The sequence below is a fragment of the Genypterus blacodes genome, unplaced genomic scaffold (genome assembly GCF_046128005.1).
Source record: "Genypterus blacodes isolate CSIRO-AG114 ecotype Tasmania unplaced genomic scaffold, CSIRO-AGI_Gbla_v1 ptg000118l_1, whole genome shotgun sequence".
Classification (NCBI taxonomy): Eukaryota; Metazoa; Chordata; class Actinopteri; order Ophidiiformes; family Ophidiidae; genus Genypterus; species Genypterus blacodes.
In genome coordinates, this window is record NW_027466921.1 from 2122921 (window position 1) to 2149402 (window position 26482).

General features: G+C 44.5%; 1 protein-coding gene across 1 annotated transcript; it reads left to right on the forward strand.

Moving 5' to 3' along the window:
- The first annotated feature begins 41 nt into the window (after positions 1 to 41).
- Positions 42 to 25592, forward strand: ramp1 (receptor activity modifying protein 1). The gene is made up of 3 exons (XM_076161930.1): positions 42 to 432; positions 16607 to 16745; positions 24909 to 25592. The coding sequence occupies exons 1-3, from the start codon at positions 375 to 377 to the stop codon at positions 25162 to 25164; spliced, it is 453 nt and encodes a 150-aa protein (XP_076018045.1). The 5' UTR covers positions 42 to 374; the 3' UTR covers positions 25165 to 25592.
- Positions 25593 to 26482: the final 890 nt, after the last annotated feature.

Below are 26482 nucleotides of genomic sequence, written 5' to 3' on the forward strand. Positions count from 1 at the left end.
CAGCTCTACCCGGGTTGGTGCGCGCCCCTTTGAGCAAGGCACGGCACAACACAGCACTGGGTTCCAACCTGCACACCTAAGACGAAGCGCGCGTGCAATGGAGAATACCGACGCACACCTCCACTAGTGTGTGTATGTGTGTGTCATGTTTCACTTTTCCACCATTCGGAATCGGCGACAGGAGGAGCCGGGAGCTGCTGCGCTTTAACCGGACACACCGGAGCACTTTACGCGTTTAATGGATTCTCTACCAATCATCACATTAGGAGTTTTTTTAAACAATAACAACATTTGAGTGTTTGTCCTACTTCTCCTCCTCCTTCGTCACTTTTTCGCCAAACTTCAGCGTCCAGCGGCGGGTCGACGCGGCGGTAATGGCAGCGCGGAGCGGAGCAGCGGCGCACAAACAAGCGCTCCTATGGCTCAGCGTCGGTGAGTCCGCGCGCGCGCACACACACACACACACGCACGCACGCACGCACGCACACACACACACACACACACACACACACACACACACACACACACACACACACACACACACACACACACACACACACACACACACGACCAAAAGTCTCGTTATTGGGGTTTAACCTCTTCACCATCCAGTGAGACCTGGACTATGCGTGTGTTGTTTTGTCATCAACCGTTTACAGATGTGCGAATTTGCCATGTGCCTGTAATCTCCATTAAGTGATGAGGTCACTGTGGAGGTTGCAGCTCCCTGTTGTGATTAATTACTGCAATATTGCCCCATGTAGCTGTGTAATATTCCTCCTGAAGGACTTTTGACTGTGTGTGTGTGTGTACAGTGTAAACAACACACTTTGGGGGGGCAGAGTTGGATGAAGGTCTGAGGAACATAACATTGACACTGACGCCTCTTTGATGAATAACTTATCAGGCAGCAAAGACACACCTACACACCCAGACACCTGGATATCGCTGCATTTAAAGGGTTTGGTTTGGCATCTGGGTGTTCAGAGTGTCGGTCCACTTCTGTATTTCTGGTTTATAAATAGAATTCCATTGTGTGGACGAGTGGAGTTCCACATCACTCCAACACTGAGAGGCACTGATGCACATTTAACACTGATGGTCACACTAACTGTACTAATGCTGCCAAATATGTGGATTCCATCTCAACTGCTTATCCATTTGACTTTCTATCACTTTTAATAATACAGCTTTTGTCCCCTAAAACCACCAAATCCTTCACCTTCATCTCAACTGTAGTTCAAACTCTTCATCCTCTAACCCCAATACACAAATTTAGCTTTGTGGGCAAAAACGACACAGTTTCCCCACAGTTGGATGTTTTGTAGTTGGACTATACTTCATTCTGACTTCCCAAACAAAAGCACTGATCCATCATACAGATCCAGTCTACACACTGCAGCAAACACACACACATGCATACACTGCAACGCTCCGACAAGCTGCTGACAAGTTTCCAAGTGAATCTGACTCCTGCTCCTTATCCTCCGTTTCCTGTTACCAAGGCGCTGTGTAGGTGTTCCACATTTGCAAAAAAAAAAAGAGCGTTCTGACTCATCAGTGGCGCCAGGTTGCCTCACTGTTCCCTTCTAAGGCTGCAGGTTCCCAAACTTCTGCACAGAATAAATCGATTATTCAACAAAAGCTTAGCCAAGACTGAAAAGTGATTTGGCAGCTTTTAAGGAAAACGCAACAATAATTTCCTTCATCTGGTCTGTTTGTGAAACATTTGGAGATGCTTGTTCTCTGTCCTACACGTTTACAGACTGACAGGAAACTTCCCCTCAGTCGAGCAAATATGTTCTTTAGAAGTTTCTGACAGTGACTCAGCGAGAACAAAGGGAAATGATCTTCCGCTCTTTCCCACAAATATGAAAGGATTTGCCCTAGAGAGAGACACTTTAATCCTCCTTCTCTGACATGACGGCCTTTCATCTGACGCCTCAGCATTGATCTGATTTATGCAAATACACAAAATCTGAAATACGCTTCATGTCCCACTCATCACAATATAGATAGAGCAGCAGCAGAGCCCCAGAGGACTCCAACTACAGTCTGGAAATTTAAAGCAATGGGCAAAGACAATAAACCCAATCAATGATCCTGATTGGTTCCCTGATCTGAGCTACACTGTAAATGCAAAGTGACACATTGCGGTAATATTGTGACACGATCGTCCAAAAGTTGAAGACACATATTCTATATCAGTAGAGTATATTCTGCTGGTTGCCTCCTGCCTGGTTAAGTATCTGCTCACTGCTACAGTCAGTCAGTCACATCTGCCAGTCTGGAGGTGATCTGTCATTTATCTTTGATTCGTTGGATTTATGGATTTTTATAGCAGCGCTCAGTCTCCCTGTGTGCACAGAGGGGCGTGTGACGAACGCAAGGGGACATTTTAAGAATCTCCATAAATCAGCAGGGATGTGATGGGGCGAGGGAGAGAGAGAGAGAGAGAGAGAGAGAGAGAGAGAGAGAGAGAGAGAGAATGACAGTACAGTTGTCTAACATAAGACAGAGAGAGATAAATGATGGTGTGGTTGAGCCATGAAGACTTAAATAGTGCGGTTGGATTTCAGCTTTGTTGAAGATGTATGGTGTGGGTGTGGGTGTGGGGGTGTGTGTGTGTGTGTGTGTGTGTGTGTGTGTGTGTGTGTGTGTGTGTGTGTGTGTGTGTGTGTGTGTGTGTGTGTGTGTGTGTGTGTGTGTGCGTGTGTGTTTGCATCCTGTTTGATTGCAGCTTTAGCTAATTAGATAGATGTTGAACAAATGATGAAAGAAGATAGAAGAAAGCTTTGCTGTCTTTTAATGGAGCAGTTTTCTACAATGAATGAATCTCTCTCTTCCCTCTCTCTCTCTCCCCCTCTCTCTCTCGGCTTCTGAAATCGTCCCCACGGTGCAGTTTGCTGCAGCGGCGACACTTTACTGCACTTCAGTCAATATGAGCTCACCAGAGGGAGAACAGTCTCAAACTTTGCCTGAACATTTCGGCTTTATTCTCTTCTGAGAGGATTAACACCACCAATGGCAAACGACTTCATTTGTCAGTGTTAAGGGCCATTGTGTGTGTCTACAGTGGTGCTCTCAGGAATAAGAGGTGCTGTGTGTGTGTGTGTGGGGGGGGCACCTCTGTTAACTCAGACCTCTTAATGAGGCTGCTGGTCATTGTGCAGGTTAACTGCTTTGCTCCTCTCACAAGTGCTTTCTAATTGAACAACCAAACTACCCATTTTGTGTGTGCATGTGTAAACTTCCTTCATTCTGCACTAAATAAAACACAATTACAGTTCTTCAAAAGTTCCAGTCTGCTCAAAAGCCCAAAACAACCAAATGATTTGCACTGTTACCGGCCAGTGTTCATGATTTTCTATCAATAAACGACTAAAACTATCAACCAGTGATCAAAAGTATCACTAGTTAAGGGACTTGGATAAACCAGCCTGTCAACATGTGTCTTATTCCACATAAAAATATACTTGTATACAGATTTAATTACTTACTTACTCACACATTTGTCACGACAGTCATTTTTTTAAATGGACTCAGATCTGAACCGAATGACATCTATTGATTGTCTGTCCTGATAAATGCCATATTCCTTACATTAAGATTGTTTTTGTCAATATATGTGCCAAGTATTGATTGGTGTGCATTTATTTTGCCATATTTCTGTGCAGCAGCGGCTCCTCCTTTATGTTTCCCCCCTAAGGAAGTAGCACGGAGCAGATTTTAGAGCCCACTTCTCTGCTCTTATACGTCACATTTTAACCTTACATGAGAAACGACATAGAGAGGCCATCAGACTTTTCTGATTCATGGAATGACCAGAATGGTGCGTGACACAGATTCAAATGGAGCCACGGAGGAATCTGGGAGGGAAATGTTGATCCAACCAGACTGGGAAAAGAGTAAGACGCTGGTATTAATAGAGCTGACCTAAGGGAGAAGTGGCAGAGGCATGGAGGGTTACATACTGTACGCACACACATACACAGCGTCACACACATGACCACCCAGCAGGTCATCCCAGAGAAAAAACTCTCTTTCTCTTTAAGGGGAATACCGTTTTAAAAGTCAAATGTCTCGAGGAATTATTAATTACTATGAGAAACCTTTCAGCAAACAGCTCTGTGGGGGGATGTGGGGGTCACCAAGGTCACACACTTTGATCGGGCGACCTTTGATCTTTGTCTTTGGCCACTGTGACAGTTGGCTTCAGATTCCCAACACTCAGCAGCATTTAGTCCACGTGACGCCTCAGCGCGCGGCACAGATCTGATTTCACAGCCAATTTATCTGCGGAAAATCCTCTCACGTGCCACATTAAAGAACAATCCCGGGTCAGATTTCTGTATGCATTTCCAATTCAAGCGGAATAAGCGGTGTTAGAATTACACCCCTGAACTCAAATAAGCTTCCATCATCACTGTTCCTCAGGATAATCAATTCATATAAGGAAGGTGAAGAAAATTGTATAAAGGAATTGTGACCTTGGCGCTCATACACACACATAACAGTGTGCCTATAAAAGTGTGGCTGATTGTATGTGAGCATGTAAAAGTATAAGTGCAGCGAGCGTTTAGATCTCATCTTTGTGCTGTCTGAGCAGTAACTCGGTTATTCACTGGCCTCTGGTGCAGTAAATGAGGACAAATTGCTCGCCGTGCCGATCACGCCGATGGAGCTACGCGTGATGCCGCTGCCTCGTTCATCTCTCTGATTTCAGGTAACAATAGCGCCGCTTCACATACGCACGCAAGCCATCATTGCCCCCCCCTACTCCCCCCCTCCATCCCATTCAGTGACGCCATGCAGAGATTTACAGGAGAACACACGCATCTTCTCTTTTCTTTGTGTAATTAACCTTGCAGTAAAACCAGAGATGGGGCGATTGTCTCTCACTGACATCACTACGTTCACTCCAAGACGTCCTCCAGTTTAGCCCCCTCTCTCTCTGCTACTCGTACCTTCTCCAAGACGCTCTTGAGCTCTGCCCTGTCCGGTCCAAGTGGCCTTGACCATTGTGTGCGTGTGTGAGTGTGTGAGTGTGTGCTTGAGGCTTGTGTAAGCATCAGTGTCACGCCTGAGCTGCTAATGAGAAGCGCTGAGGGAGTGTGATGGTTAGTGCAAGTGCATGTTTATGAATGTCAAGTTATGCGTGCGTGTGTGTGTGTGTGTGTGTGTGTGTGTGTGTCCTGCCCACAGTGTGTGTGTGTGCCCTGTCCACAGTGGAATAGCAATTAGCCAGGTGCCAAGGAGCCTGCTTGTACTTTAACACCTTGGTTAGTGGGAGCCAGGCTATGTGCAAACACACACACCCACACACAAAAAACAAACACACACACACACACACACAGTCATACATTGGCGCCACTGGCAGACGATGGGAGACAATTTCACACTCTCATCAGCAAACCACAAAGGAATGAGTGCACCCAGAGTGACACGCATACGCTGTCAAAACAATAAGGCGACACGTCAAGCGGAGCAGAAACACTTTGTCTGGTCTTTGTAGTGCCCTTGAGCAAGCCAGTTAAATGCCAGTAGAGAAGATTACGGGTTGCATCCATAGTTTAGTATACTTAAGTCTTCAATGCCAATAAACCTGACAGACTCGCTCCTATCGTTGGCAGTGTCACCATAGCAACAGATAGTACCTTTTTTTTTAAAGATAATGAGCCTTGTGGGCTGTTGGCGTATGAGCAGTCTATCAACAATGAAGTTCTCCAGTCTTCAGTGTAGCCAGTTTTGTTCTTTTCGCAGTATTCTCCACTAAGCTTCTTGGGATACACAGAATTCTTCCAGTGTGAGATGGATTCCCCTCCGCCTGGCGCTAACTGAAGCGAACTACATCACCATATGTCATGTGATGGATGCTTTAACTCCACTGCATTCAGCACCACATAAGGGCATTCATTATTTAGCATGTACAGCATGACCCCATTGGGATCTAAGCCCCTCCCCCAGCCCTGTGACACCTTTCCTGTTCTCAACGGAATTTATATTAGATACACTGAAGTCACCCCAGAAATGAGCTGAAACAGGAAGTTTAACCATCTACATATAAACACCTTTTTTTTCTCTTTACTCCTCTCGCTCCCACCCAACCTTAGACAACTCTCATAAGTAGCGACAACAAGCAACAACACAGGCGTGAATATATGCATGAGTGGGAAATAGTAACGCAAACACACATCAGCATGGTGCACATTGTGTAACATGAAAGCTTCATCACAACAGAAGCAGAGGCAGCACACTTACATATGGAGAACCAACACACAGTACCTGAATGTTACTGCCGCTCTAGATACATCCTCGCTGGCTTTAATTTAACTTGACACACACGCACACACTTCAACATACATCGCGCTCATACAGCTGACATACACTGAAAAGGATAAATGAAAGTGTGTTGGCCATTTGATGCCTATTTGAGCAGAAATGTCCATTCTGATTGTTCTGTCTGAGCCTTTAGATCTGTAGCTACAGCAAAGAACATCGCCAATACATTTTCCCCCCTGATGATTCTTTGAGGTGAGTCTTTGTTGTCTCATTTGGGGGCTCTGGAAAATGCTTGACTGCCAGAATCTTTCCTGATTTCCACGATGGACTGATCTGTTTCCAATTCACACTCACAGGATCCAAATTGGGTTTTTTTTGTGTTGTTCCAATTAGTGCCAGTGACGCTCCACTGGATCTCCTGAAAAATTAATCAAGCATTTGGCATGTACTCTATGTAATGGGAGGCCAGTCAGCCCAGTAACAGTTACAGGTAATCTGAACATTTGATGAAAAATTTTAAGTTGACCTTTGCCAGGATTGGAGGTGTGAGGGAGAGGAAGAGAAGGACTCAATTAAACTCCACGAGGAAGAGGAGAGCCGGGCTGAGAGAAGGAGACGACAGAGTGAAGATTAAACATGCGATAGAGAGAAATGTAGATACACACAGCAGCTCCTTATTGAACAAATTCTTCATTTGTTCGTCTGCAAACAAATGGAACCAACAGCTTCATGCTAATGTGCAGAGAATGATGTGAAGATGATTAACCTTCATCTCGTCATGGCATCTTTCTTCCATCTCTCTCTACTCTGCCTACATTACCATTCCTTCTCTTAAATCACCTTGGCTGCATTTACACCTTGCATAATCGTGCAATCTCCATCTATATAGAATTTGTGCTGAATGCATTGCAGTCAGAATCCATTTTGTAATTGGTTCTTATTCAGAACTATGGAGGAGTAAACGTGTGGTTTAATCGGTTATTTTGAATCTCTCCCTCAAATGGGAACCTGCAACTGGAATCTGGACAGCAGCCACCCCACAACAACTCAAGAAGAAACTCTGCCTAGTGAGAACCAATCACAATACACAAGAGAATCATTACAACGAGAACACTTTCAAATGCAAGTCTTACTACTGAGCTCAAATGAATTTGCTTACAAACCCGTGCGCCTCTGTTCGTCTCACCCTCTACAGTCTGGAGATGGCTAATGTCAACAGAAAATCAGGGAGATACTGATGTCCCTTAGCCAGAGACATCAGTTGTTTGTGTCTCTGGTTAAGCTGTGGCTCTGGCTGCATCAAAGGTGCCGCGGGCAAAAGAATCAAACTGGCTGATCACGTTCTCAGGGGGGGATCACGAAGAGTCGACTGGCTTGTTGTTTCACACTTCATGCTGTGTTTGAATTAAGTTTATATTGAGTTAATATTCATGAATCATCACTGCTGGAGGTGAACTCTGTGACCAGACGTAATCCGGCCCGACAAATCAAGTCCAGTCCAAGCTTCAAACAACAGAGACACAAAGAGGACAGAGCCACACGGAGGCTGAGAACGAGGCCCTTCAGACAGGAATGTGACCCTGCAGGAGCCCTCTGCTCTCCTCAGGGTCTCTGCTGCTGCACCAGATACTTGGACAGAACAACAAAAGGCAGCAGATTTATGCTTCTATTTGGTTTCCGGGCAGACCAGGAGCGCAGAGGAGCCGGCTCAGAGGTTTCTATGATCTCCTGTCGTCAACGTGATCTGTAGGCGTGCTTTCCTCCAACAACTGAGGCGTGTAAGATGAAACGCTCTTTTGGGATGAGAGAAATTACCTTGAAAACAACATCCAGCTAATGAGAGGAAAGAAGTGAACATAATGACTTCACACACACACACACACACACACACACACACACACACACACACACACACACACACACACACACACACACACACACACACACACACACACACACACACACACACACACACACAGTCCGCTTGAGCTGTTGGCCACTTTTTAAATCCTCCACTGGTTTTCTGGATTTGAGTAGTTGAATGCTCTGGCTTTGGCAAAGTGGTAACATGGGGCGAGAGTGAAGTCAGCTCCCAATTTTACTCCCACACAAAAACTAATCTCGGTCTCCATGAGGAGAACATGGCTGTTTTCCACCAAAACCTCAAAACCACAGCTGCTTCAGAAAGGAGCCCAAAGCTTTCTGTACGTTAATAATATATATTTACGTAAGGTTTGCTTGTGTAATTCAATCCTTGTAAAAGAAGGTGTAGCTGCCCACGGCCACTACAAGAAGACGTGACTCAGCGGTGAGAACGATTGTGAATGGAATCAAATGTGGGAAATACAAACACAATCACTCTATTGCTCCGTCACGTTGGGCGATTCCTGTGGTGCAGTGAAGGTCTGCGGCCGTGTGGAAATGCTGTCGTGCACCGCATGTGTGATAATGCAGTGAGCGCCTATCAGTATGGAAAAGGAAATTATCACCAGATGTGCCATTGTGCGTGTGTGTGTGTTTTCTGTTTTAACCCTGCTTTCCAAACACAAATCCAGAAGAAGAGAGAGGAAAATGTATGGAAGTAAAAGTAACAACAAACTCCATCCTAATTGTAACCAAAATGTGTTTCTTATACATCAAAATAATATATAAATAATATAAATCAAAATGGCTCATCTCCGTCAAAGAAGAAGGAGATGAAGATAACATAATACTGCGCTATATTTAAATCTATATGGAGTATCAACCGTTCTGCTGCTGTAGGAGTGTCTATAGATCATCCTTCAGAGGGAGATAATGGAGCTCTGCGTCGACCAGAATCCACCTCTCAGTTCCAAGAAACTGGATAAAACCTGCCTCCATCTAAAAACTGATCGAATAAACCATCTTGCATGAGAGCAGAGCGACAGCGTGGTGCGATATGCAGCATATGCACTGTACCGTATGTGTGGCATGTACTGTATATGATGGAAGATGGCTGAGCGCGCTGCTCCGTTAGTTTTTGTTTCAGTCTCTGTAATTGGTCTGGACACAGCCATCGCCTCCCTCCCCACCTCGGTGCCTCTGCTCACCTCCAACCAAACCTGCCATGACACACAACGTTAGTGAATGTGGCACTGCTTCTCCTGTGTGTGTGTGTGTGTGTGTGTGTGTGTGTGTGTGTGTGTGTGTGTGTGTGTGTGTGTGTGTGTGTGTGTGTGTTTGTGTGTGTGCGTGCCCTCCCCTCCCTCTGAAGCTGCCCTGACATGTTGCGTAATTGTACTCGTCCACCTGCAGCGCACTCTCCTATGATCTTTTGGCTGCGCTACCCTGTGTGGTTCTTTTGTCCAGTTTCTCTCTCGGTCTCACCCACACGGCCCCAGCAAACACACACACACGCACAGGCACAGGCAAGCACACACGCGAGAACGCTTTCATACATGTTCTCTGTCAACCATCTGCAGGAGGCTCATCAGGCTCAGGCAGAATGTCTGAACCAACTCTCCTGGTGTTAAACTAGAGACACGAAGGCCGGAGCTGCCCTGTAACAGCTCACACTCTTGTTAATTACACTGTCATCATTGACCACTATCTGTGCTGAAAGCCACATTCACTGATGATGATGATGATGATGATGAGCTGGTGAGAGACAGCAGGGTGATCCATACACACACACACACATGCACCACCTACTCAGTAATTACAGCGATGTACAGTACAGCTCTGTGTTTTGGTACTTTTACTCCAGTACTCTGCGTGTCAGGTAATGGATTTATATGTGTTTGTAGTTCACAGCCATATGGAAAATAAGTGGTTGATTAGCTAACTGAGCTGGATGAAGGTCAGTGGGATAATGAGGCCTTAACAAATAAGCAGAAAGTACTGTGGTATATGTGGGAACTGATATCTTTGTTATATGTAAACACCAACAGCCAACGACATTGAATTGCTCAAAAATAAAAAAATATCGTCGCATAAAATGACCTTTTCGGGATCATTTCAAAATCTATATTAACGCACGCATAGACTGAAGAACTCAACTCAACATATGGAAAGACCATAACGTCTATTTTGAAACGGTGGCCTTCGAGCCACGTTGTTTTCTGTTCCGTGCCGATATGAGGGAAAGATTTCACCTGTAAGGTCGCTGCATCACCGCGATAACCTCCATGATGAATAATAATATATTACATTTATGAAGCACCTTTCAGAGTGGCTATGCAGAGCTCTCAGCCCACAGACTGAAACCTCCTCTTCCTCCACTCACATCAACACAACACTCATCTCAAACACAATACATACTCTTAAAGGTATATATGTGGCTGTGGCATTTGTCTGAGGGATTTTCTGTCCACGCATTCTTGGAAGTGGCGTTGCAGGCTCTCTCCGGGCCGTGCGTGTTTGCGTCTGCGTGCACTTCAGTCCTGCAGGCTTAAGCTCCAGGCTCTATTCAAATTCAATGGCTTATATTTGTGCCACTGCTGCTCTTCAGCACACAATGGACACACAACACAGGCATGCTCACGGCCTCAACAATAACATTAGAAGTGCCTGGAAAGCTGAAGTTCACAGCCAGATGAAGCTGCTGCCTGATGGACGATTGAGCCGTGTGTGTATGTCTGTGTGCGTGTGTGTGTGTAGTAGGAGGCTTCAGTTGGAGACCAGAAAGAGAGATTAAGGGGATAAACGTCTCATTATGAAGTACTTTTGAAGGAATATATATCTCTCTCTCTCTTTGTTTAATTTTGGAGATGGTCATTTTAATTGGAATCCCTCAAGGCCTACAGCTGATTATGACTACAGTGAGCAGTGGTGCAGGACAGCCTTCGTGTGTGTGTGTGTGTGTGTGTGTGTGTGTGTGTGTGTGTGTGTGTGTGTGTGTGTGTGTGTGTGTGTGTGTGTGTGTGTGTGTGTGTGAGTTGCAGCAGTGGAGATAAAGCCGAAATACAAGGTAATGACGACAGCTCGGCCTTTCTGTCTCCTAATCCATCAGACATGCACAGCTCACCAGACAAACAAGTTAGAATGACTCATTTTCATTCAGCTCGTCTTACCCTGTGATGTACAGCAGTGTGTCGACACACACGGGCAGCTCAATGAGATGGATGTCACAAGTTTGGTCCTAAATGGCACACAGTTCTAAAGACAAACAACAAGCTCACGTAGCACGTCAAACCAGTAGCTGGAAATGCAGTTTGTAATCATTTATTACGAAAGAGGACAGGAAAGAAAGATTTCAAAAGAGCGACTCCTCCTCCACTCAACCCGTTTAATAGTGAAAGTAGCTTGTAGCTCACTTGCATAGGCTTTCAGACAGAAGTGTAAAGGTAACAGGGCTGAACAAGTAATTACAGAAACGTCAGATAAGACAGTATGAATGTTCTGATCCTTTTCTTCTGTAACACATCAATGTCAACAACCATATCAATGACCATAGAGCAAGTTTCACCCTTCTATGTCTCTAGCTGTGGATCGATGCGGTTTTGCTCGGTGAAGCACTTTGCAAAGACTAAGTGCGTCACCCATCTGAGGGAGCGCAGGTATAGAGAAAAGAAAAAGCTTTCTACGGAGACATTCAAAGGAACATTCCGTTCTGATGCATTATTCAGCTCTACTCATGAGCCGAGATGAAGACAACAAGGATGGGACGGAGTAAAAAGGAGTGAGTGAGAGGGAGTGAGGGGGGCAGGGAAGGGGAGGGAGGGTTGTGGTTTTGTGATATTTACAACAGGAAGACATTGTATATATATAGTAGCACTAAATTGTAATTAATTGATTAGCCGGTGAAAAGAATGTGACGATGATGTAATCACAGGTCATGTTTGTGGCTGTGCCCTCAATGACAGACACAGTAGGACATTGGGCCTTTAAATCTTCTTCTCCTAATTCTCCTTGTTTCCTTATCTCTCTGGTGCCAAGGAATGGAATCAATTTTACAAACTAAAAGCCATAAAACCACAAAGGCCACGGGGACACAAAGACACACATGGTGTCTTTTAGTGATGAGGACAAGAGAAGCAAATAAGATGCTTCTAACGTCTGACGCACCAGATTTGCTTCGGCTTTAGGTGGTGAAACATGTTTGATATATTTCCATATGCTGCCTTCATCATCTGTGGGCACAGTTTGCAAATTACAGCAGGGCTACTTTGGTTGACCGCCATGGTTGTTGTGGTTCCGTGTTCGGCAACCACGCCACTTTACTGGCAAAAGGAAATAGAAGTATGAACTGAATCTGTGACCTGCAAGAGCTTCTCAGAAATTGTCCGTGTGAATGTCAAATATCATGGATGGAGCAGCGGAAATATGGTGGGCAGAGAGAAAGAGACAGTTGTTTTACTTGCTGTCGTCAGACTCTGTGAACTAAGATGATTCATGGCTAAGAACTTTTGAAAAAGGGAGGCGGAAGTGTGGATGTTAGACCGGGTGACAACGTCGCAGTGGGGACAAAAATAAATCTGTGTGAAGGCGAGAAATGAGGACTCCCTCTTCTTCCTTTTCTTCGTCAGGGAGACAAACGGTGACAGTAATGAGACAGAGGGAGAGAGAGACAGAGAGAGAACACAATTGGTAGATTTGTGGGTATCAAATCCAGCCGCCTCGCTAGTCTTCAACCTTTGGAGGAAAATCTCTCCTGCTCGGTCTTGTAATTAAAAGTAAAACACAGGCTGCAACGAGTAAACAGTTTCAGGAGGCCAAATCATCCATAACTGTCATATCTCTGAAGGGTCTCATCTATCTTTGTTGTCACAGACCGTCTTTAGAGAGCACTGAAGCAGTTCAGTCAGTTTGAGCTCTTGAATTTAATTGCTGTGGATCGGTTTAACACGGCTGTGCAACACATAACCAAACCAGCGTGTCCGAAAACAGTGGATCTCTGTGTTCTTCTGCTGTTCATTGATTTTTGGACAGAACGAAAACCCGGCCAAGTGAAATAATGTCAAACTCATCATTTTAGGGGCAGAATTTCACCGATACTGGCATCTGTTAGGCAGCAGTTCTTTCCTCCTTGAGAAGCTCAACTCACTACAAAACAGCAGCCAAATCACAAGCAGGTCTGGTGTGCATATTCAGCTGTTTTCTCAAACATCAGAGAAGATCACATTGTAGCTGTCATACCATAAATACCTCTCACATCTTTTGCATAATCTTCAACAGTGCTGTGGCAAAACAAGCAAGGAACTCAACAGAAGGAACCATGAAATGAATTACTCTGGGTCTGCAGTGTTAGAGTCTAAGTAGAGTCTTTAGTAGGACTAAAGGGTTGAACATTTTCCATCAAATTGTGTTCATTAGGACAATTGATAGCAGAATGGAAGGAGAAGACAGAAGTCAGGAGGACTTTAGATGATCAGATCAAAACTCAAATCAGTTAAACCCTGACCTTTAGAAACAAGATGGAGGATTAATATTCCACCCATGTCTCTCTCTCTCATATCTGTACCTTCACTTCATAATATCGAGAACCAATCTTCTTTTCAGCCCCTAATCCTGCTTCAAGTAATGTACAATAATTAGCATTTCAGTCTCTGGAGCTCACCTAGTCTGCCACCCGCCTCATCGTGCATGTTATATAAATCATATAGTTTTATATGTGTTATATAATAATTAATTATGATATATTTATATAACGCATCCCTTTTGATCACAATTTGTGGCTCCTCTTGTCTCTGTCCCGTTTCTATTCTGGTATTCTTTAGCCTTGCGTCTCAGCTTAATTGGCTGCTCCTGTTGTGTATAAACAACAGGCAGCTTCAAAAGATTCAAGCTTTAGCTGTCACTCAAACTTCTTCTAACTTAATTTGACAACATTTTCAGTGGTCGCAATCACAACGCATTTTCTTCAGGAAATGTATTTCTGATTAAACAATTCTCTTTCAAACACGTCATTGAAACCAGATCACAGGCAGCATCGGTTGGGTCATAAATTCTCATTTGGGGTGAAATTAGGAACAAAAACAATGTGCAGGTAAGTATTCCCAGCTGTGTGAGTTATTTCTATGATCTAACAATTTCCATCAAGTCTTTTATCGCATCGATGACGTTGAAATCATGCAACTGCAGTCGCCCATAATGTCAGTTCCTTGTATCAGAACAATTTCATTTTGCTTTGATTCGTTTCCAGTGTCAGCACTTGAAAAGAGGCACGTGCAGAATGTCTGTATGAGGATCAATGACGACACTAAACTCAAAAAAGTCAGAAAGTGAAACTCTCCAACTCCTCTGTCCTAAACTGACTTCAATCTGCTCATCTGCTGCATCCCTCCATTCCTCCCCTTCACTCCCTCATGATCTCCATGAGGGAAGTCTTTCATCTGCGTTTCATCCTAACCTATTTGCCTTCATATCACAATTATTATCCATGTAAATAATTGAATTTTAATCATCCTGTTGCTGTTTTGGATGATTTTCTCTCAAATTGTCTTTAGGCATCCGTAAAACACATTAATATTCAACACAAACATTGCTGCCTGGCAAAGTGTCGGAAAAGATAACAAGCCCACCGCCTGTAGCTTGTACTGTGATGTTGACGCAGCAGATCGATGGCTGCGTCAAATGTGTGTGTGTGTGAGAATTCTGAATATGCAAAACAGGATTTGAGGTAATCAAGAGAGCCAAGAGGCTAAATAAAGAATTAAGAGTGAGAAGAGTTTAAGAGAGTGGAGCAGGAATTACAAACTTAAACTTTCACTCCTAAGAGCTCACACACACACACACACACACACACACACACACACACACACACACACACACACACACACACACACACACACACACACACACACACACACACACACACACACACACACACACACACACACACACACACACACACACAGATGGTGATGAAGAGCGAGCAAAACATAAATAGACACCACCAAGATGCAGCAAACTTACATCACACACTAATCCACAAGTGTACACCACACACACATATTCCCTGAAGCTAGTTGCAGGCTGTGTGTGTCCCATAGGGAGGAGAGAGCTTGTGCCTGGTCAGAGGTTAAAGTGTGCCATCTTCTTCAGAGATCGTATTCTTGATGTGAGTTGAGTATGATTATATTTATTTATAGTTCAACTAACCAGTATATTGGATCACAGTCCAAAGTAAATGAAATCACGGATTCTTTGCACGTTCGCTCGACTTGGCTGGACTAAGCTTCAGGTATTTAAGGCCTTAGTTAGGCCCTGGCATGTAAACATGGCTCAGAGTCCAATATTTACTCTTGTTTTAGCTCCGTTTGCTCCTCCAGAGAAAATATCTAAGTCTAGATGATCAACTTTCTCAAGCAGCCATGTTGACTTTGTCCCTGCTGTCTCAGGGTGGACAGGTACGGTACGCTCAGCTTGTCTCAGCTTGTGGAAATGCGCGACTATGCTTTTAATTTGGCAGGCGTGGGAAGATCATAAGACCTCATGAACTCTTTTATCCTTAACAAACCGGATTGAGAACGACACGGCTCCTTCAGCAAGAGTCTCCCACCGCGCTTCAAGAACTGTGACGTTTATGGAAATTAGAGCTCTCTCACTGACACACACACACACACACACACACTGGATATTTTAGGATCTGATCTTTGATGTGAGTTATGCAGACACAAAAGCTCGATCCCGTCCATTCACAGCATGAATGAGATGAAGGATCAGAGCAGCTGAAAATGAAGATGATGGAGGAATGTGAGGAGGAAGTGGAGGGAGGATGAGGAGTGTTTTGTTTGTTAAACTTTTGACACAAGATTTGGGATTGAAACTGTTTTCTTGCAGCTCTTTGGTCACAACACTTTCACTGCTGCAGCCACTTTGGTTCTTCAGTTCCTTCCAATAGTATTGGAGAAGACGAGCAGAAAAGTGTATGTGTGTGTCTATGTGTGTGTGAGAGGACGATTGTATCTTTCAGATAATAAGGTTGCTCCTGCAGGGTTCTTAGTCAGCACAGGCAGATGAAATAACATGCAGAAGAAGCTAATCGAAAAAGAACATTTTGGAAGTGTGCAGTTTGAAAATCCAATCAGCATTTGAAGTGCCAGCCTTACCTAACATTACCATTTTAAACGTTTTTAAACGTCACTGTCAAGGGGGCACTGTTACCCAAATGACATTGACTTTGTCTCAATTTTACATTTGTTCGAAGCATAAGAGCAATTTAAAAATGAGAGCTTGGTCAGGCCCTCCTCGGCTCAGCTGCACACATAAGCTGTTGTGTTTCCTGCAGCCAAAGCAAAGCACTCACAGCCACTCTGAGGAAGTAAAGAGGTGCAGATAGAAGACGTGTTTTTTCTAACCCTCTGTTATTGTTTTCATCCCTCACTCCTCTCCCCTCTCCTTCCTTCACCTCTCCTCTCAGCACTGTGTCAGGGCGTGTCGGTGCTGGGATGCGGGCCGCATTACGAATACGCCATTGAAGAGTTCTGCCTGGCTAAGTTCGGGCTGGACATGGAGGAGCTGGACCAGAGACAGTGGTGCAACTGGGAGGACACCGTCGAGTGAGTAGGAAACGCACGCCATTCACATGATTCAGATGATTTACATTCACACCGATCCATAAGCCTGAGATTTGGAATTTGCATAAGGCTTTGAATTGCCAGTCTAATCTCCTGTGTTGGTGCCGTGTTTAAAGAAGGTGATAAGACTGTGGTTCTCAAAGCTTGAGGTGTGTCGGTCCGCACATGCAAACCAAACAATGTAAGAGCAAATGAAACTAAACTGAACTAAAGATGCATTCATAGGGCAACGCATATTTGGTGTGTTTGGCCCTGGCTGTAGCCTTTAGAGCTGACTGAGTTTTGTTCACTTCCCAAAAACCGGCTGAGAGAGGACACAAAGAGAGCGTGTGTGTGTGTGTGTGTGTGTGTGTGTGTGTAATGGAGTGTGGCACAGCATGTACAGAGTTGGTGTAGAGTACAAAAGCCCTGAGCCTGAGGCATGTAGCTTTGTGATCAAAAGGTTGTTTCTATCATCTGTGAAGGACAAATTTAGTGCAACGACGAAGGGCAGAGCTGTGTATAGAAGTGAACATTCATTCAAATAAAGAAGCTGTAAAGAAAACAATCTGCATTCCTCATAAAACTTTTATAAACTGACAGCAGGGATTACAAATCTATGGTAATTGATTTTCTTTTTACACCTTCTGACCCCTGTGAGGCTCCACAGAGAACAATCAACTCTGCTGATAGGTCAGAAATGTCAGAGCAACAAAATCAATACGGTTTACAGTCCGACACGTTAACTGTGTTACAGCAGCAATGTAACGTGGAACAAAGACGGAGCTGTGATTCTGTCCTTGTGTCATTGTTCTGTTCAGACCTCTTACACACTGTCAGCTGTGAGGAGAACCACCCTGTAGTTCATTCAGACATCCGATTGTCAGCTGAGTGTCACCCTGTCTATATGAAGGACCACTGGAAGCTCTTTGCCTCCTCGCCCTCCACCACCCGCAACTTGACAGACTCTAATTAAGTGAAATGACCAACAGATCTGACCTTTGACCTCGTTATTTCACCCCGCCTGGAACTGTTACTGCACCGATACTTCTACTCCTCCCACAACTCTTCTATTTCAAACCACTTTTTGCTGAATAGAATTACAGAAAAGAAGAAGGAAAATGAAAGTTTGACCAATGAATGAATGTTTGATGAATCTCAGCGATGACAGGGACGAAGAGGCCAAGCATCAGGACAGCTGCTGTCCATTTAAAAGGGAAAGATGCTCCGAGCAAAGCTGATGCTGGCACGTTCCAACTCAGTGTCAGTGATATTTGGTGTGTGTGTGTGTGTGTTTGTGTGTGTGTGTGTACCAAGACAGCTGTACATACTGGCAAACTACCTCTCAGTGTACCTTAGCTGTCAAAAAGGAGTGCAGCCCTCTCAGCTTCCTCTTCTCCCCTCACCGATGGAGACTCTGCTCTCATGGTGCCGTACAGCAGCCAAACTGTTCCTCGCCATCTGCAGGGCGACAAATCTCTGCATCAAATCTGCTCATGTGTTTGTTATGCTTTCTTGGTGTAAAGTTGTGAAAATTAAATTCATGCTCTCAAGTAAACTGCAGAAAAGCTTTATAATCACATTCCGTTTCCTATTGCGGTATACTGTATAAACATATATAAGGTATGTGCCAGTGGAGCTCTGCACTGAGGTTTGTTTCTTCTGTATACATAATTAATCACGCATCTGTGTATTTATACATTCAACTAATCCCACAAAAATCCCTGCTTCCATTGTACTGTCCATTGTGTCATGTGTGTGATGAGGCTTTCACACAGAGTACATTCTCAAGTGCCAAACTGTCTATGCACCACTGCCTTTCTCCTGCATGAAAACGCTTTTGAATCAGAACTCTGAACACTGCAACACCGGTGTGTAAAATTACAATATTGTCCCCAGTCCCTCATGCAGTTAGTGTTACTGCACTGTGCCTCAAGGTGCCATTTGTTCTTTATTTTTGGACGGGAGCACTCAGAGGTCAGAACACTAATCAGGAGATGACAGTGCTGATCACTGAGCCATTGTACTGTTAAATGAGCTAAAATCACTGCAGTGACCTGTGAACTCCACCAGTTTTTATAGCAGGCACGTATCAGGGCAGCACATCTGTCCTCATCTTTACACTCTGAGGTCGGCAGCAAATAAAAGAGAGAATTTGTTCTGATGGTGAATGAAACCTGTCTGCAATTTAGCTGCGTTAATGTCAACATTAGTTAGACACACACACACACACACACACACACACACACACACACACACACACACACACACACACACACACACACACACACACACACACACACACACACACACACACACACACACACACACACACAGAGGTAGACAAGGTGACGTAAATACATCTCTAATGCCCCTGGCTGAGACCTTTATGGTGCAGTTTGACACCATTGATGTGAGGAGATGAACTCTGATCTGATTTTCAGAACAAGCCCTCTGGTGCAAAAATCTGCATGTGTGTGTGTGTGTGTGTGTGTGTGTGTGTGTGATTTTTATTCATTTAGATCATTCCTTTATTAAACCACCATAGGGCTCCAGAGAGGCCAGGTGACGTCTGTGCTGCCCCGCCGTCTGATTCGTGCTGTCTCTTACCAATATCGCTCACACACACACACACACACACACACACACACACACACACACACACACACACACACACACACACACACACACACACACACACACACACACACACACACACACACACACACACAGGGTCACTTTTTTTGAAAACATATTTGAAATATTACTGATTTTCCATTTGGGATTTGGGATTACATATTGGAATTTTTGCATGTGAAGCCCGACCCTGTTTTTGTTTCTAAATCATGAATCTCAGTGAAGGGAAGGAACACAGACCCTCCATTCTACTCACAACCTGCCTCCATGTAGTCAAACCCTGAGGCTAAAGGAGGTGCTGAGACATTTGAGTGTCATTACAAGCGATGGCACAACAAAACATTGAGACATGCACGCTGGCTGCACTCCAGGTTTCGTTCAGCTGTTAACATGCAAAGTGCACAGCTCAAAAGCTCGGTTATCAGCCTACACACACACCCGCTGCATATTAATACACCTTGTAATGCTCATCAGTGGAGGTCCGGCTCAATAAATCAATTCTATTCAATTCCACATGTACTGTCAAGCTTGTCCGATTAAACCAGCTGCGACTTGCCACCCTCACGTTCAACACGATGGCACCAGGTGTTCCTAATATAAACATTACATTTTCACTTCACAATATATACTAACCAAACCACAATATACCACAGTTTAAATGCTTCCCATTCTAAAGGTATTTCAGCCATTTCCATTCCTTCAGGTATAAGCATTCAAGCATTTTTCAGGTCTTCACACATCAATCTTTCAGGCACTTGTTCAGCATCCAGCAAAACCTTTCAGCAACTGCAATCACAACGTATTTTCTTCAGGAAATGCATTGGTTTTTCACCACTCCAGAGCCGCTACACGTGAGGTCAGATGATTACAGACTAGTCAATAATACACACGCCACCCTTTTCCCTGCAGAGATCTGAGCGTCTGTCGAGCTGTCGAGTTTGTAAAGACATGGCTGTTATGAAGGATTGGCACAACCGTGCGACTGGAGAGATGTTTAATTAAGTGTTGGGCTAATTGTAAAATAAGTGAAATGAGGAAAATAAAGGGATTTGCTGATTTATTCAAGCTGTCGTGCGCAATTACTCACTGGCTGCAATGTTACAGAACAAAGACAGCAATGCAATTTAATTGCTCCAGGCTGGCGGGTACAACCTCATACTGCTGCCCTCCGATTCAGCCATCATTACTGAAAAAGCCTTCTGGCAAACAACTGGAGCAGGAATCTTAGTTTTTCCATGAGGAAATTCAGCACGTTAACTTCATGCTTTCAGGATTATAGCCTACAACTCAAAATTGACCCAAAAGAGAGCTGGACTTAAAACAGAGTACACAGCATCAACCAAGTCCATAAATAAAATGTTTTCTCTATCTACCTGCAACTAAATATAATCTAATCCTCTAAACCACAATGCAATAATCCACCTCAGCTCCCACAAAATCAACAAATCATCTTAACCCATGCAGTGTCGACCGCCTGCTTCCTTCTCCATTAACCATTGCAGACCAAGTTGCCAAACAAAACGCTACCCCTTTTAAAACCCGTTTGCTGTCAGGTGACGTTAATTCAATTCAAAGACAGATATTATTTTAATTAATAATAGATTGAGGCCCATATTCCAGGGCTATTGTTGTGATAAAAATAGCTCCGGCTCAGACAGTTTTACATGAGCTTGACTCTGTGGTTGGAGTCGGTCTGTCAGTCATGCATGCCAGCAGCGAGTGCTCTGTAATCATCATGTCATGTTCCCCCGGGGAAGTCAACCCAGCATGGAACCCGGGCTGGAGTAATCCAGGGAGCTCAGCATGTGTGGAAGGCTAAGCTCACTTTCTGAGGACCTGATGGCTGATAAATCAGTGATTAGAAGAGATTGACCTTGTGTTTTGGGTTTTTCCTGCTCTAATGGCTGGAAAACATCCAGCGTTGCCCACATTAGCACTGAGTGGTTGCAGTTGTTGTTCTAATCGATTCAGATGTTCAAAGGGGCTTTTTGTTGTTTTGATGTTTCTGTGGCCGACACGGTAAAGAGGCTCTGGGGCCAGGGAGGAACCCAGTGCATGTTGGTCCAGGTCGGCCTGATGGTGGCGCTGTAGTAACTATTTAAGCATCTATCAAACTTTTCAAAACTATTTTCTGTTACTCAGAAACACAGAAGTTGCCTACACACACACACATAAACACACAGATGCTTAACTCACCAGGATGCAGAAGCTTGGAGCGTTTTGTCTGACGTGCTCAGTAACGACAGCTCGGCCTGCTCTCAGACTGATGAAGATTCAGGGGGGAGTGAAGGAGCGTCTGCCTCCCTGCTCTGCGTTGCCTCCGAGAAGCAAATCCTCATCCAGTCGTGACAGAAACAAACTTGGCGTCCTGAACAGGAAACGTGTGTGAGCATGGCCAAACACACTTGAAGGGGTTTTACATCAAGTGGTGTCACTGTTGGGGAGCAGGCAGGCAAGACAGTGTTAAGGCCTTTCGTTCACACATCATTCAATAGTTAGATATCAGCCGTTCATGTAAAGCAAAGTCGCATTTCTTAACCTATGACATCACCTGATTCTTTTTTTTTAATTCGACAAATGCGTTTCCATCAGTGTTTCCACAAGTGACTTCATTGAATAACCTCACCTCCTCTAAACTAACACACATGGCTCAGTGTGTCAGTGAGAGGAAGAGGAAGGGGAAGTCTACACTCAATCCTCAGGTCACATTTTGTTTATTCATTATCCAGGTTTTATTTATTCATACCGGGCTCTCCAGTCAACAGATGAGGTCCTTCCATTCTTGGCCTGGCCTTTAGTTTCACACATGGGATTTTCTTTTATTGCTAAATAAATAATATGCACCTCTTTCTATCTGCTCTCCTGTTTGCGTGACTTTATTCCTGTACGCAGCTCTCTGAGTCTGAATACATTAATTTTTGGATGTACCCAGTTTAAACCGTGTACATTTAGGAATTGGCACAAAAGATTACAATGTGCAAAAATGCATTCATATGAAGGTAAAGCTTGGATGTGATAATATCTGCAGTCACTCAAGATGAATTCGATTGTACTGTTCTCAACCAGGCTTCTGAGGAGGATCACATATGAAAGCAGCCACAGAAACAAAACCATGGTTGTCCATTGAAATAGAAGAAGTACAACATACAGCAAGAGACACAGTCTGTGCAGTGTTTTGATCTGATCCCTCACTATTTATACCTAAAGAGTGCACTTTATCTTTTAAACCAGAAAACACAGCAGCTCCTCATCGCCCTCGTCATACTTCAAAGCGCCTATCAGAAGATCTGAAGTAGTTTTACATAACAGAGTCAGAAGCTTCTTTGCTCTCAGGAATAATACACCTTTTGTGAAGCTCTCTCACTTGGTCTAAATAAGCCGAGCTGTGAATGTAAACCAGGACCTGGAAGGAACTCTGCAGCGGAGGTAATGGACGCTCAAGCTGCTGGCGTCGACCAAATGTTAATGTTTCAACATTGATCCCTCAAATGTAACAAATTAGAGCGCTTCTCTTCTTTGGAGAGACTTCAGAGAAGTAAAACAGCTTATGGAGTCAGTTGATCAAACTAGTGAATCTGCCACACTGTGTGCAATGACCTCAACGGGGGGTGAAATTCAGCCTAACATTCTGATCTATAGCGCAGAAGAGTTCTAATCAATTGCAAATAGAATGAACCCCAATTTCAAGTCAGATTAAAATCATTGCATCTGTGATATTTGTGCAAATCGTCACATTTCCCTCTCCTCTCGGTTTATTGTTCGTGTGGTGAATCTCTTTGCCTATATTAACATTCAACAAAGTCCCCTGCAGCATCTTTCAAATACACATTGATACAGTTTAAACATGTTTCCTTCACACTGCATTTTCAATAAAACAGAACAAATTTCACCACACTATAAAAATGACAAAGACGTCACACTGCAAAGCTGCTGTCGGGCCTCGTGAAGCAATTTCAGATGCGACCCCCACAGCCGGAGCGTTGACTCCCGCCTGGGCTTTAACTCAAGCTCAACCTCCACGTCTGACATTTCTCTGGGAGAGCAAACACCTATCTGATTAGGTGTTGACCCGCAGACGCTGACCTTTTGAAACGGCACGGCAGCTGAAATGAAGCTCATATCCTGCTGCAGCGGTGACGCTGACAGCACCGTGTCGCAGGGTTGACGCTACCAAACACACCCCTCTTCCTCTTTCAGTAAACACATATTATTATTAATAAAGAAGTTTATGAGTTATACAAGATGGAGATCAGCTCAGGATGTCAGTGTGAGACAGAATCAAGCGACAGATAAAGGGGACAAAGAGTGAAAGAGAGAGAGACAGAGACAGAGAGAGAGAGAGAGAGAGAGAGAGGCTGCTTCATATTTAAATTCTGATCTGCCTGACAAATTACTGCACAAGGCGACACCTGTGTACTCACACACACTCACACACACACACACAGCAGCTTTCCTTACCTACTCCTTCTATTTAGTGCAACTTGTGACGACATGAGAAGGGCGCAGATCGATACAGTACATGAAACACTTGAGTCCTGATCCAGTATCAGGTTGTAATAAGGATTTCAGCAAATTCTACAAGAAATGTTACGTACTGTACCTTTAATAAATAGAAAGTGACCTCCGTCAACTCAAACGAGTGTAGAGTTCAGTTTATAAATGAGGAAACGTGACCGAGTGATGGTCTGTATTTGGATGATAACAGCGTGTGTGTGTGTGCATGTGGATCACTGCTTCTGTATTGCTGCTCCATCACTGCTATGGCGTTTCTGACCTTCCAATTTGTGCATCTGCCGCAGCCTGGGCCATAATCACGGGTCATTACCCTGAATCGCAGCCCCGCGTGAATTCAGAGGAAGTCACCACTCTGCTCACCACGGAGGAGCAAAACACACAAACACACACACGCACACACACATTTAGACAGGCTCATGATCAACACAGATTTAGCTTTCACTTGAGCTCTCAAACAGTCAAAGCTCAAATATGGAGTTGAACCACGACACAGGCACCCACATACTTTAAACACACACACACACACACCCATGCAGAGGGAGAGGACACACACTCCATTAGGCTTAAGGAGCGAACAGCAGACTACAAGGATGAGAGTGTGTGCTTTCCAAAGGTCTCTACGGTGGCGCACAAGTGTTTTGCCCCAATGCCACCTAGAAACCGAGCTCTCTCTCTCACACACACACACACACACACACACACACACACACACACACACACACACACACACACACACACACACACACACACACACACACACACACACACACACACACACACACACACACACACAGTTTCGGGTGGTCACATGGGTAGAATTGAACATATTAACTGTTAAAGTGCTGATGTCCACACGCGTTCTTGCAGAATTGATGAAGTTTGATGAAGGAAGAGGAAAGGCAACATCCTGTGCTACTAAAAATAAGTCTGATCCTTCTGACGCGTAGTAGGTGCATGTACACAGTTGAAGGACAAACGATGGACTCACCATTCTTCTCTCTCCCCGTCACGCAGGCCCTACGGCGAGCTGACCAACTGCACGTACCTGGTGGCGCTGAAGATGGACTGTTTCTGGCCCAACCGGCTGGTGGACGAGTTCTTCATCCGGGTGCACAAGCACTACTTCCACGACTGCTCGCTGTCCGGGCGGCTCCTCAGGGACCCGCCCAACCGCATCCTGGGGCCCTTCATCATGGTGCCCGTCATGGTCACCCTCCTCATGACCGCGCTGGTGGTGTGGAGAAGCAAACGCAGCGAGGGGATCGTGTAGAGAGGGGATAGAGGGGATAGAGGGGACGTGAAGGTACTGACTATGGATGTGAGAAGACGTATTTTGTCCTTGTGGGGACCCTGGTTTGGGGGACGGGAAAACTCTGAGCATGAAGGTGAATAGTGTGAGGGAAGAACTCAGCATCATGTCCACACTGACCAAAGGAACAATGACCTCAGGAGAACAATGAGCCTGGATGGAACTCCATGAGGACCTGAAGGAGATCACATCAATGTGGACGGAAGGATAAGACATGATCTACTGTGGAATTCTGCAGGACAGTGACTTAAAGTATAAAACCTGAGGTATCATATATTATACATTCATTTTTCACTCTTCACTGTATATTGGTGCAAATGAGAGACAAAAACAACCAGCCAGTGAAGCCTGAAGCCTGAAGCGGTGCTGTGTGTGTATTTGAAGCAGAGCTGTGTGTGTATTCGTGAATGTGTTTGGAGGATCACTTTCACATAAGACCGCTGGCAAATTATGGCAAATCAAAATGTCTGTGTTAATGTACAGCACAGATGTGAAAGATGTGAGAGATTAGATTTGAATAAATGTGTATTCTATGTATTTGTTATCCGTTGATAACATCGATCATCACTGTCAAACAAGAGTGAGAGCAGAACCTCTTTCATTTTCATTTCCTTTCCTCTGCTCATATCTGACATGACTCATCTCTCTCTGCTCATATCTCTCCCTCTCTCTCTGCTCATATCTCGCTCACCTCTCTCACTCTCTCTCTCTTTGCTCCTATCTCTCTCTCTCTCTGCTCACCTCTCACTCTCTCTTCCTGCTCATATCTCTCTCTCTTCCTGCTTACCTCTCATTCTGTCTCTTCATCTCTCTCTCTCTGCTCATATCTATTTCTCTCTCTCTCTCAGACTCACCAAATGATCAGACTGCTACAGTTAGCAACAGCACAAGATGAAAGACAGCACCAGGTCACAGATGTTAAAAGGCCCCACTTTGGGCTTTTCCTGGAAAATCACAGCGGACACACACTGGTGAAGCTGTGTGTAAGCGTCGGCTTTTAAGTCCAAATACACAAACAAAAGCATCAGGGACTGCAGATAAGAAACGTACCGAAAAGTTCATGCTTTCAACCGATCCTCCATCATCCACGCCGGGTTCTGCAGCGTAGACAGAGAATTTCCCAACACTTATCCACACGTGTTGCAACCAATTGAGTCAACTGCAAGTAAATCTGTTAAACGCCCTCATTAGAATAGATGAGGAAGAGAACAAAGAATGGAAAATCCACAGCGGATAAATACAGATACTTCACACAGAGAGCATAAAGCAGCGGATTAAG

What these genes read in the sequence shown, in the direction of transcription:
- ramp1 (XM_076161930.1), top strand. Translation starts at nt 375, where the DNA reads ATGGCAGCGCGGAGCGGAGCAGCGGCGCACAAACAAGCGCTCCTATGG. An exon ending in GCTCCTATGGCTCAGCGTCG is followed by an intron (nt 433 to 16,606) that starts GTGAGTCCGCGC and finishes CTCTCCTCTCAG; the next exon opens with CACTGTGTCAGGGCGTGTCG. An exon ending in AACTGGGAGGACACCGTCGA is followed by an intron (nt 16,746 to 24,908) that starts GTGAGTAGGAAA and finishes CCCGTCACGCAG; the next exon opens with GCCCTACGGCGAGCTGACCA.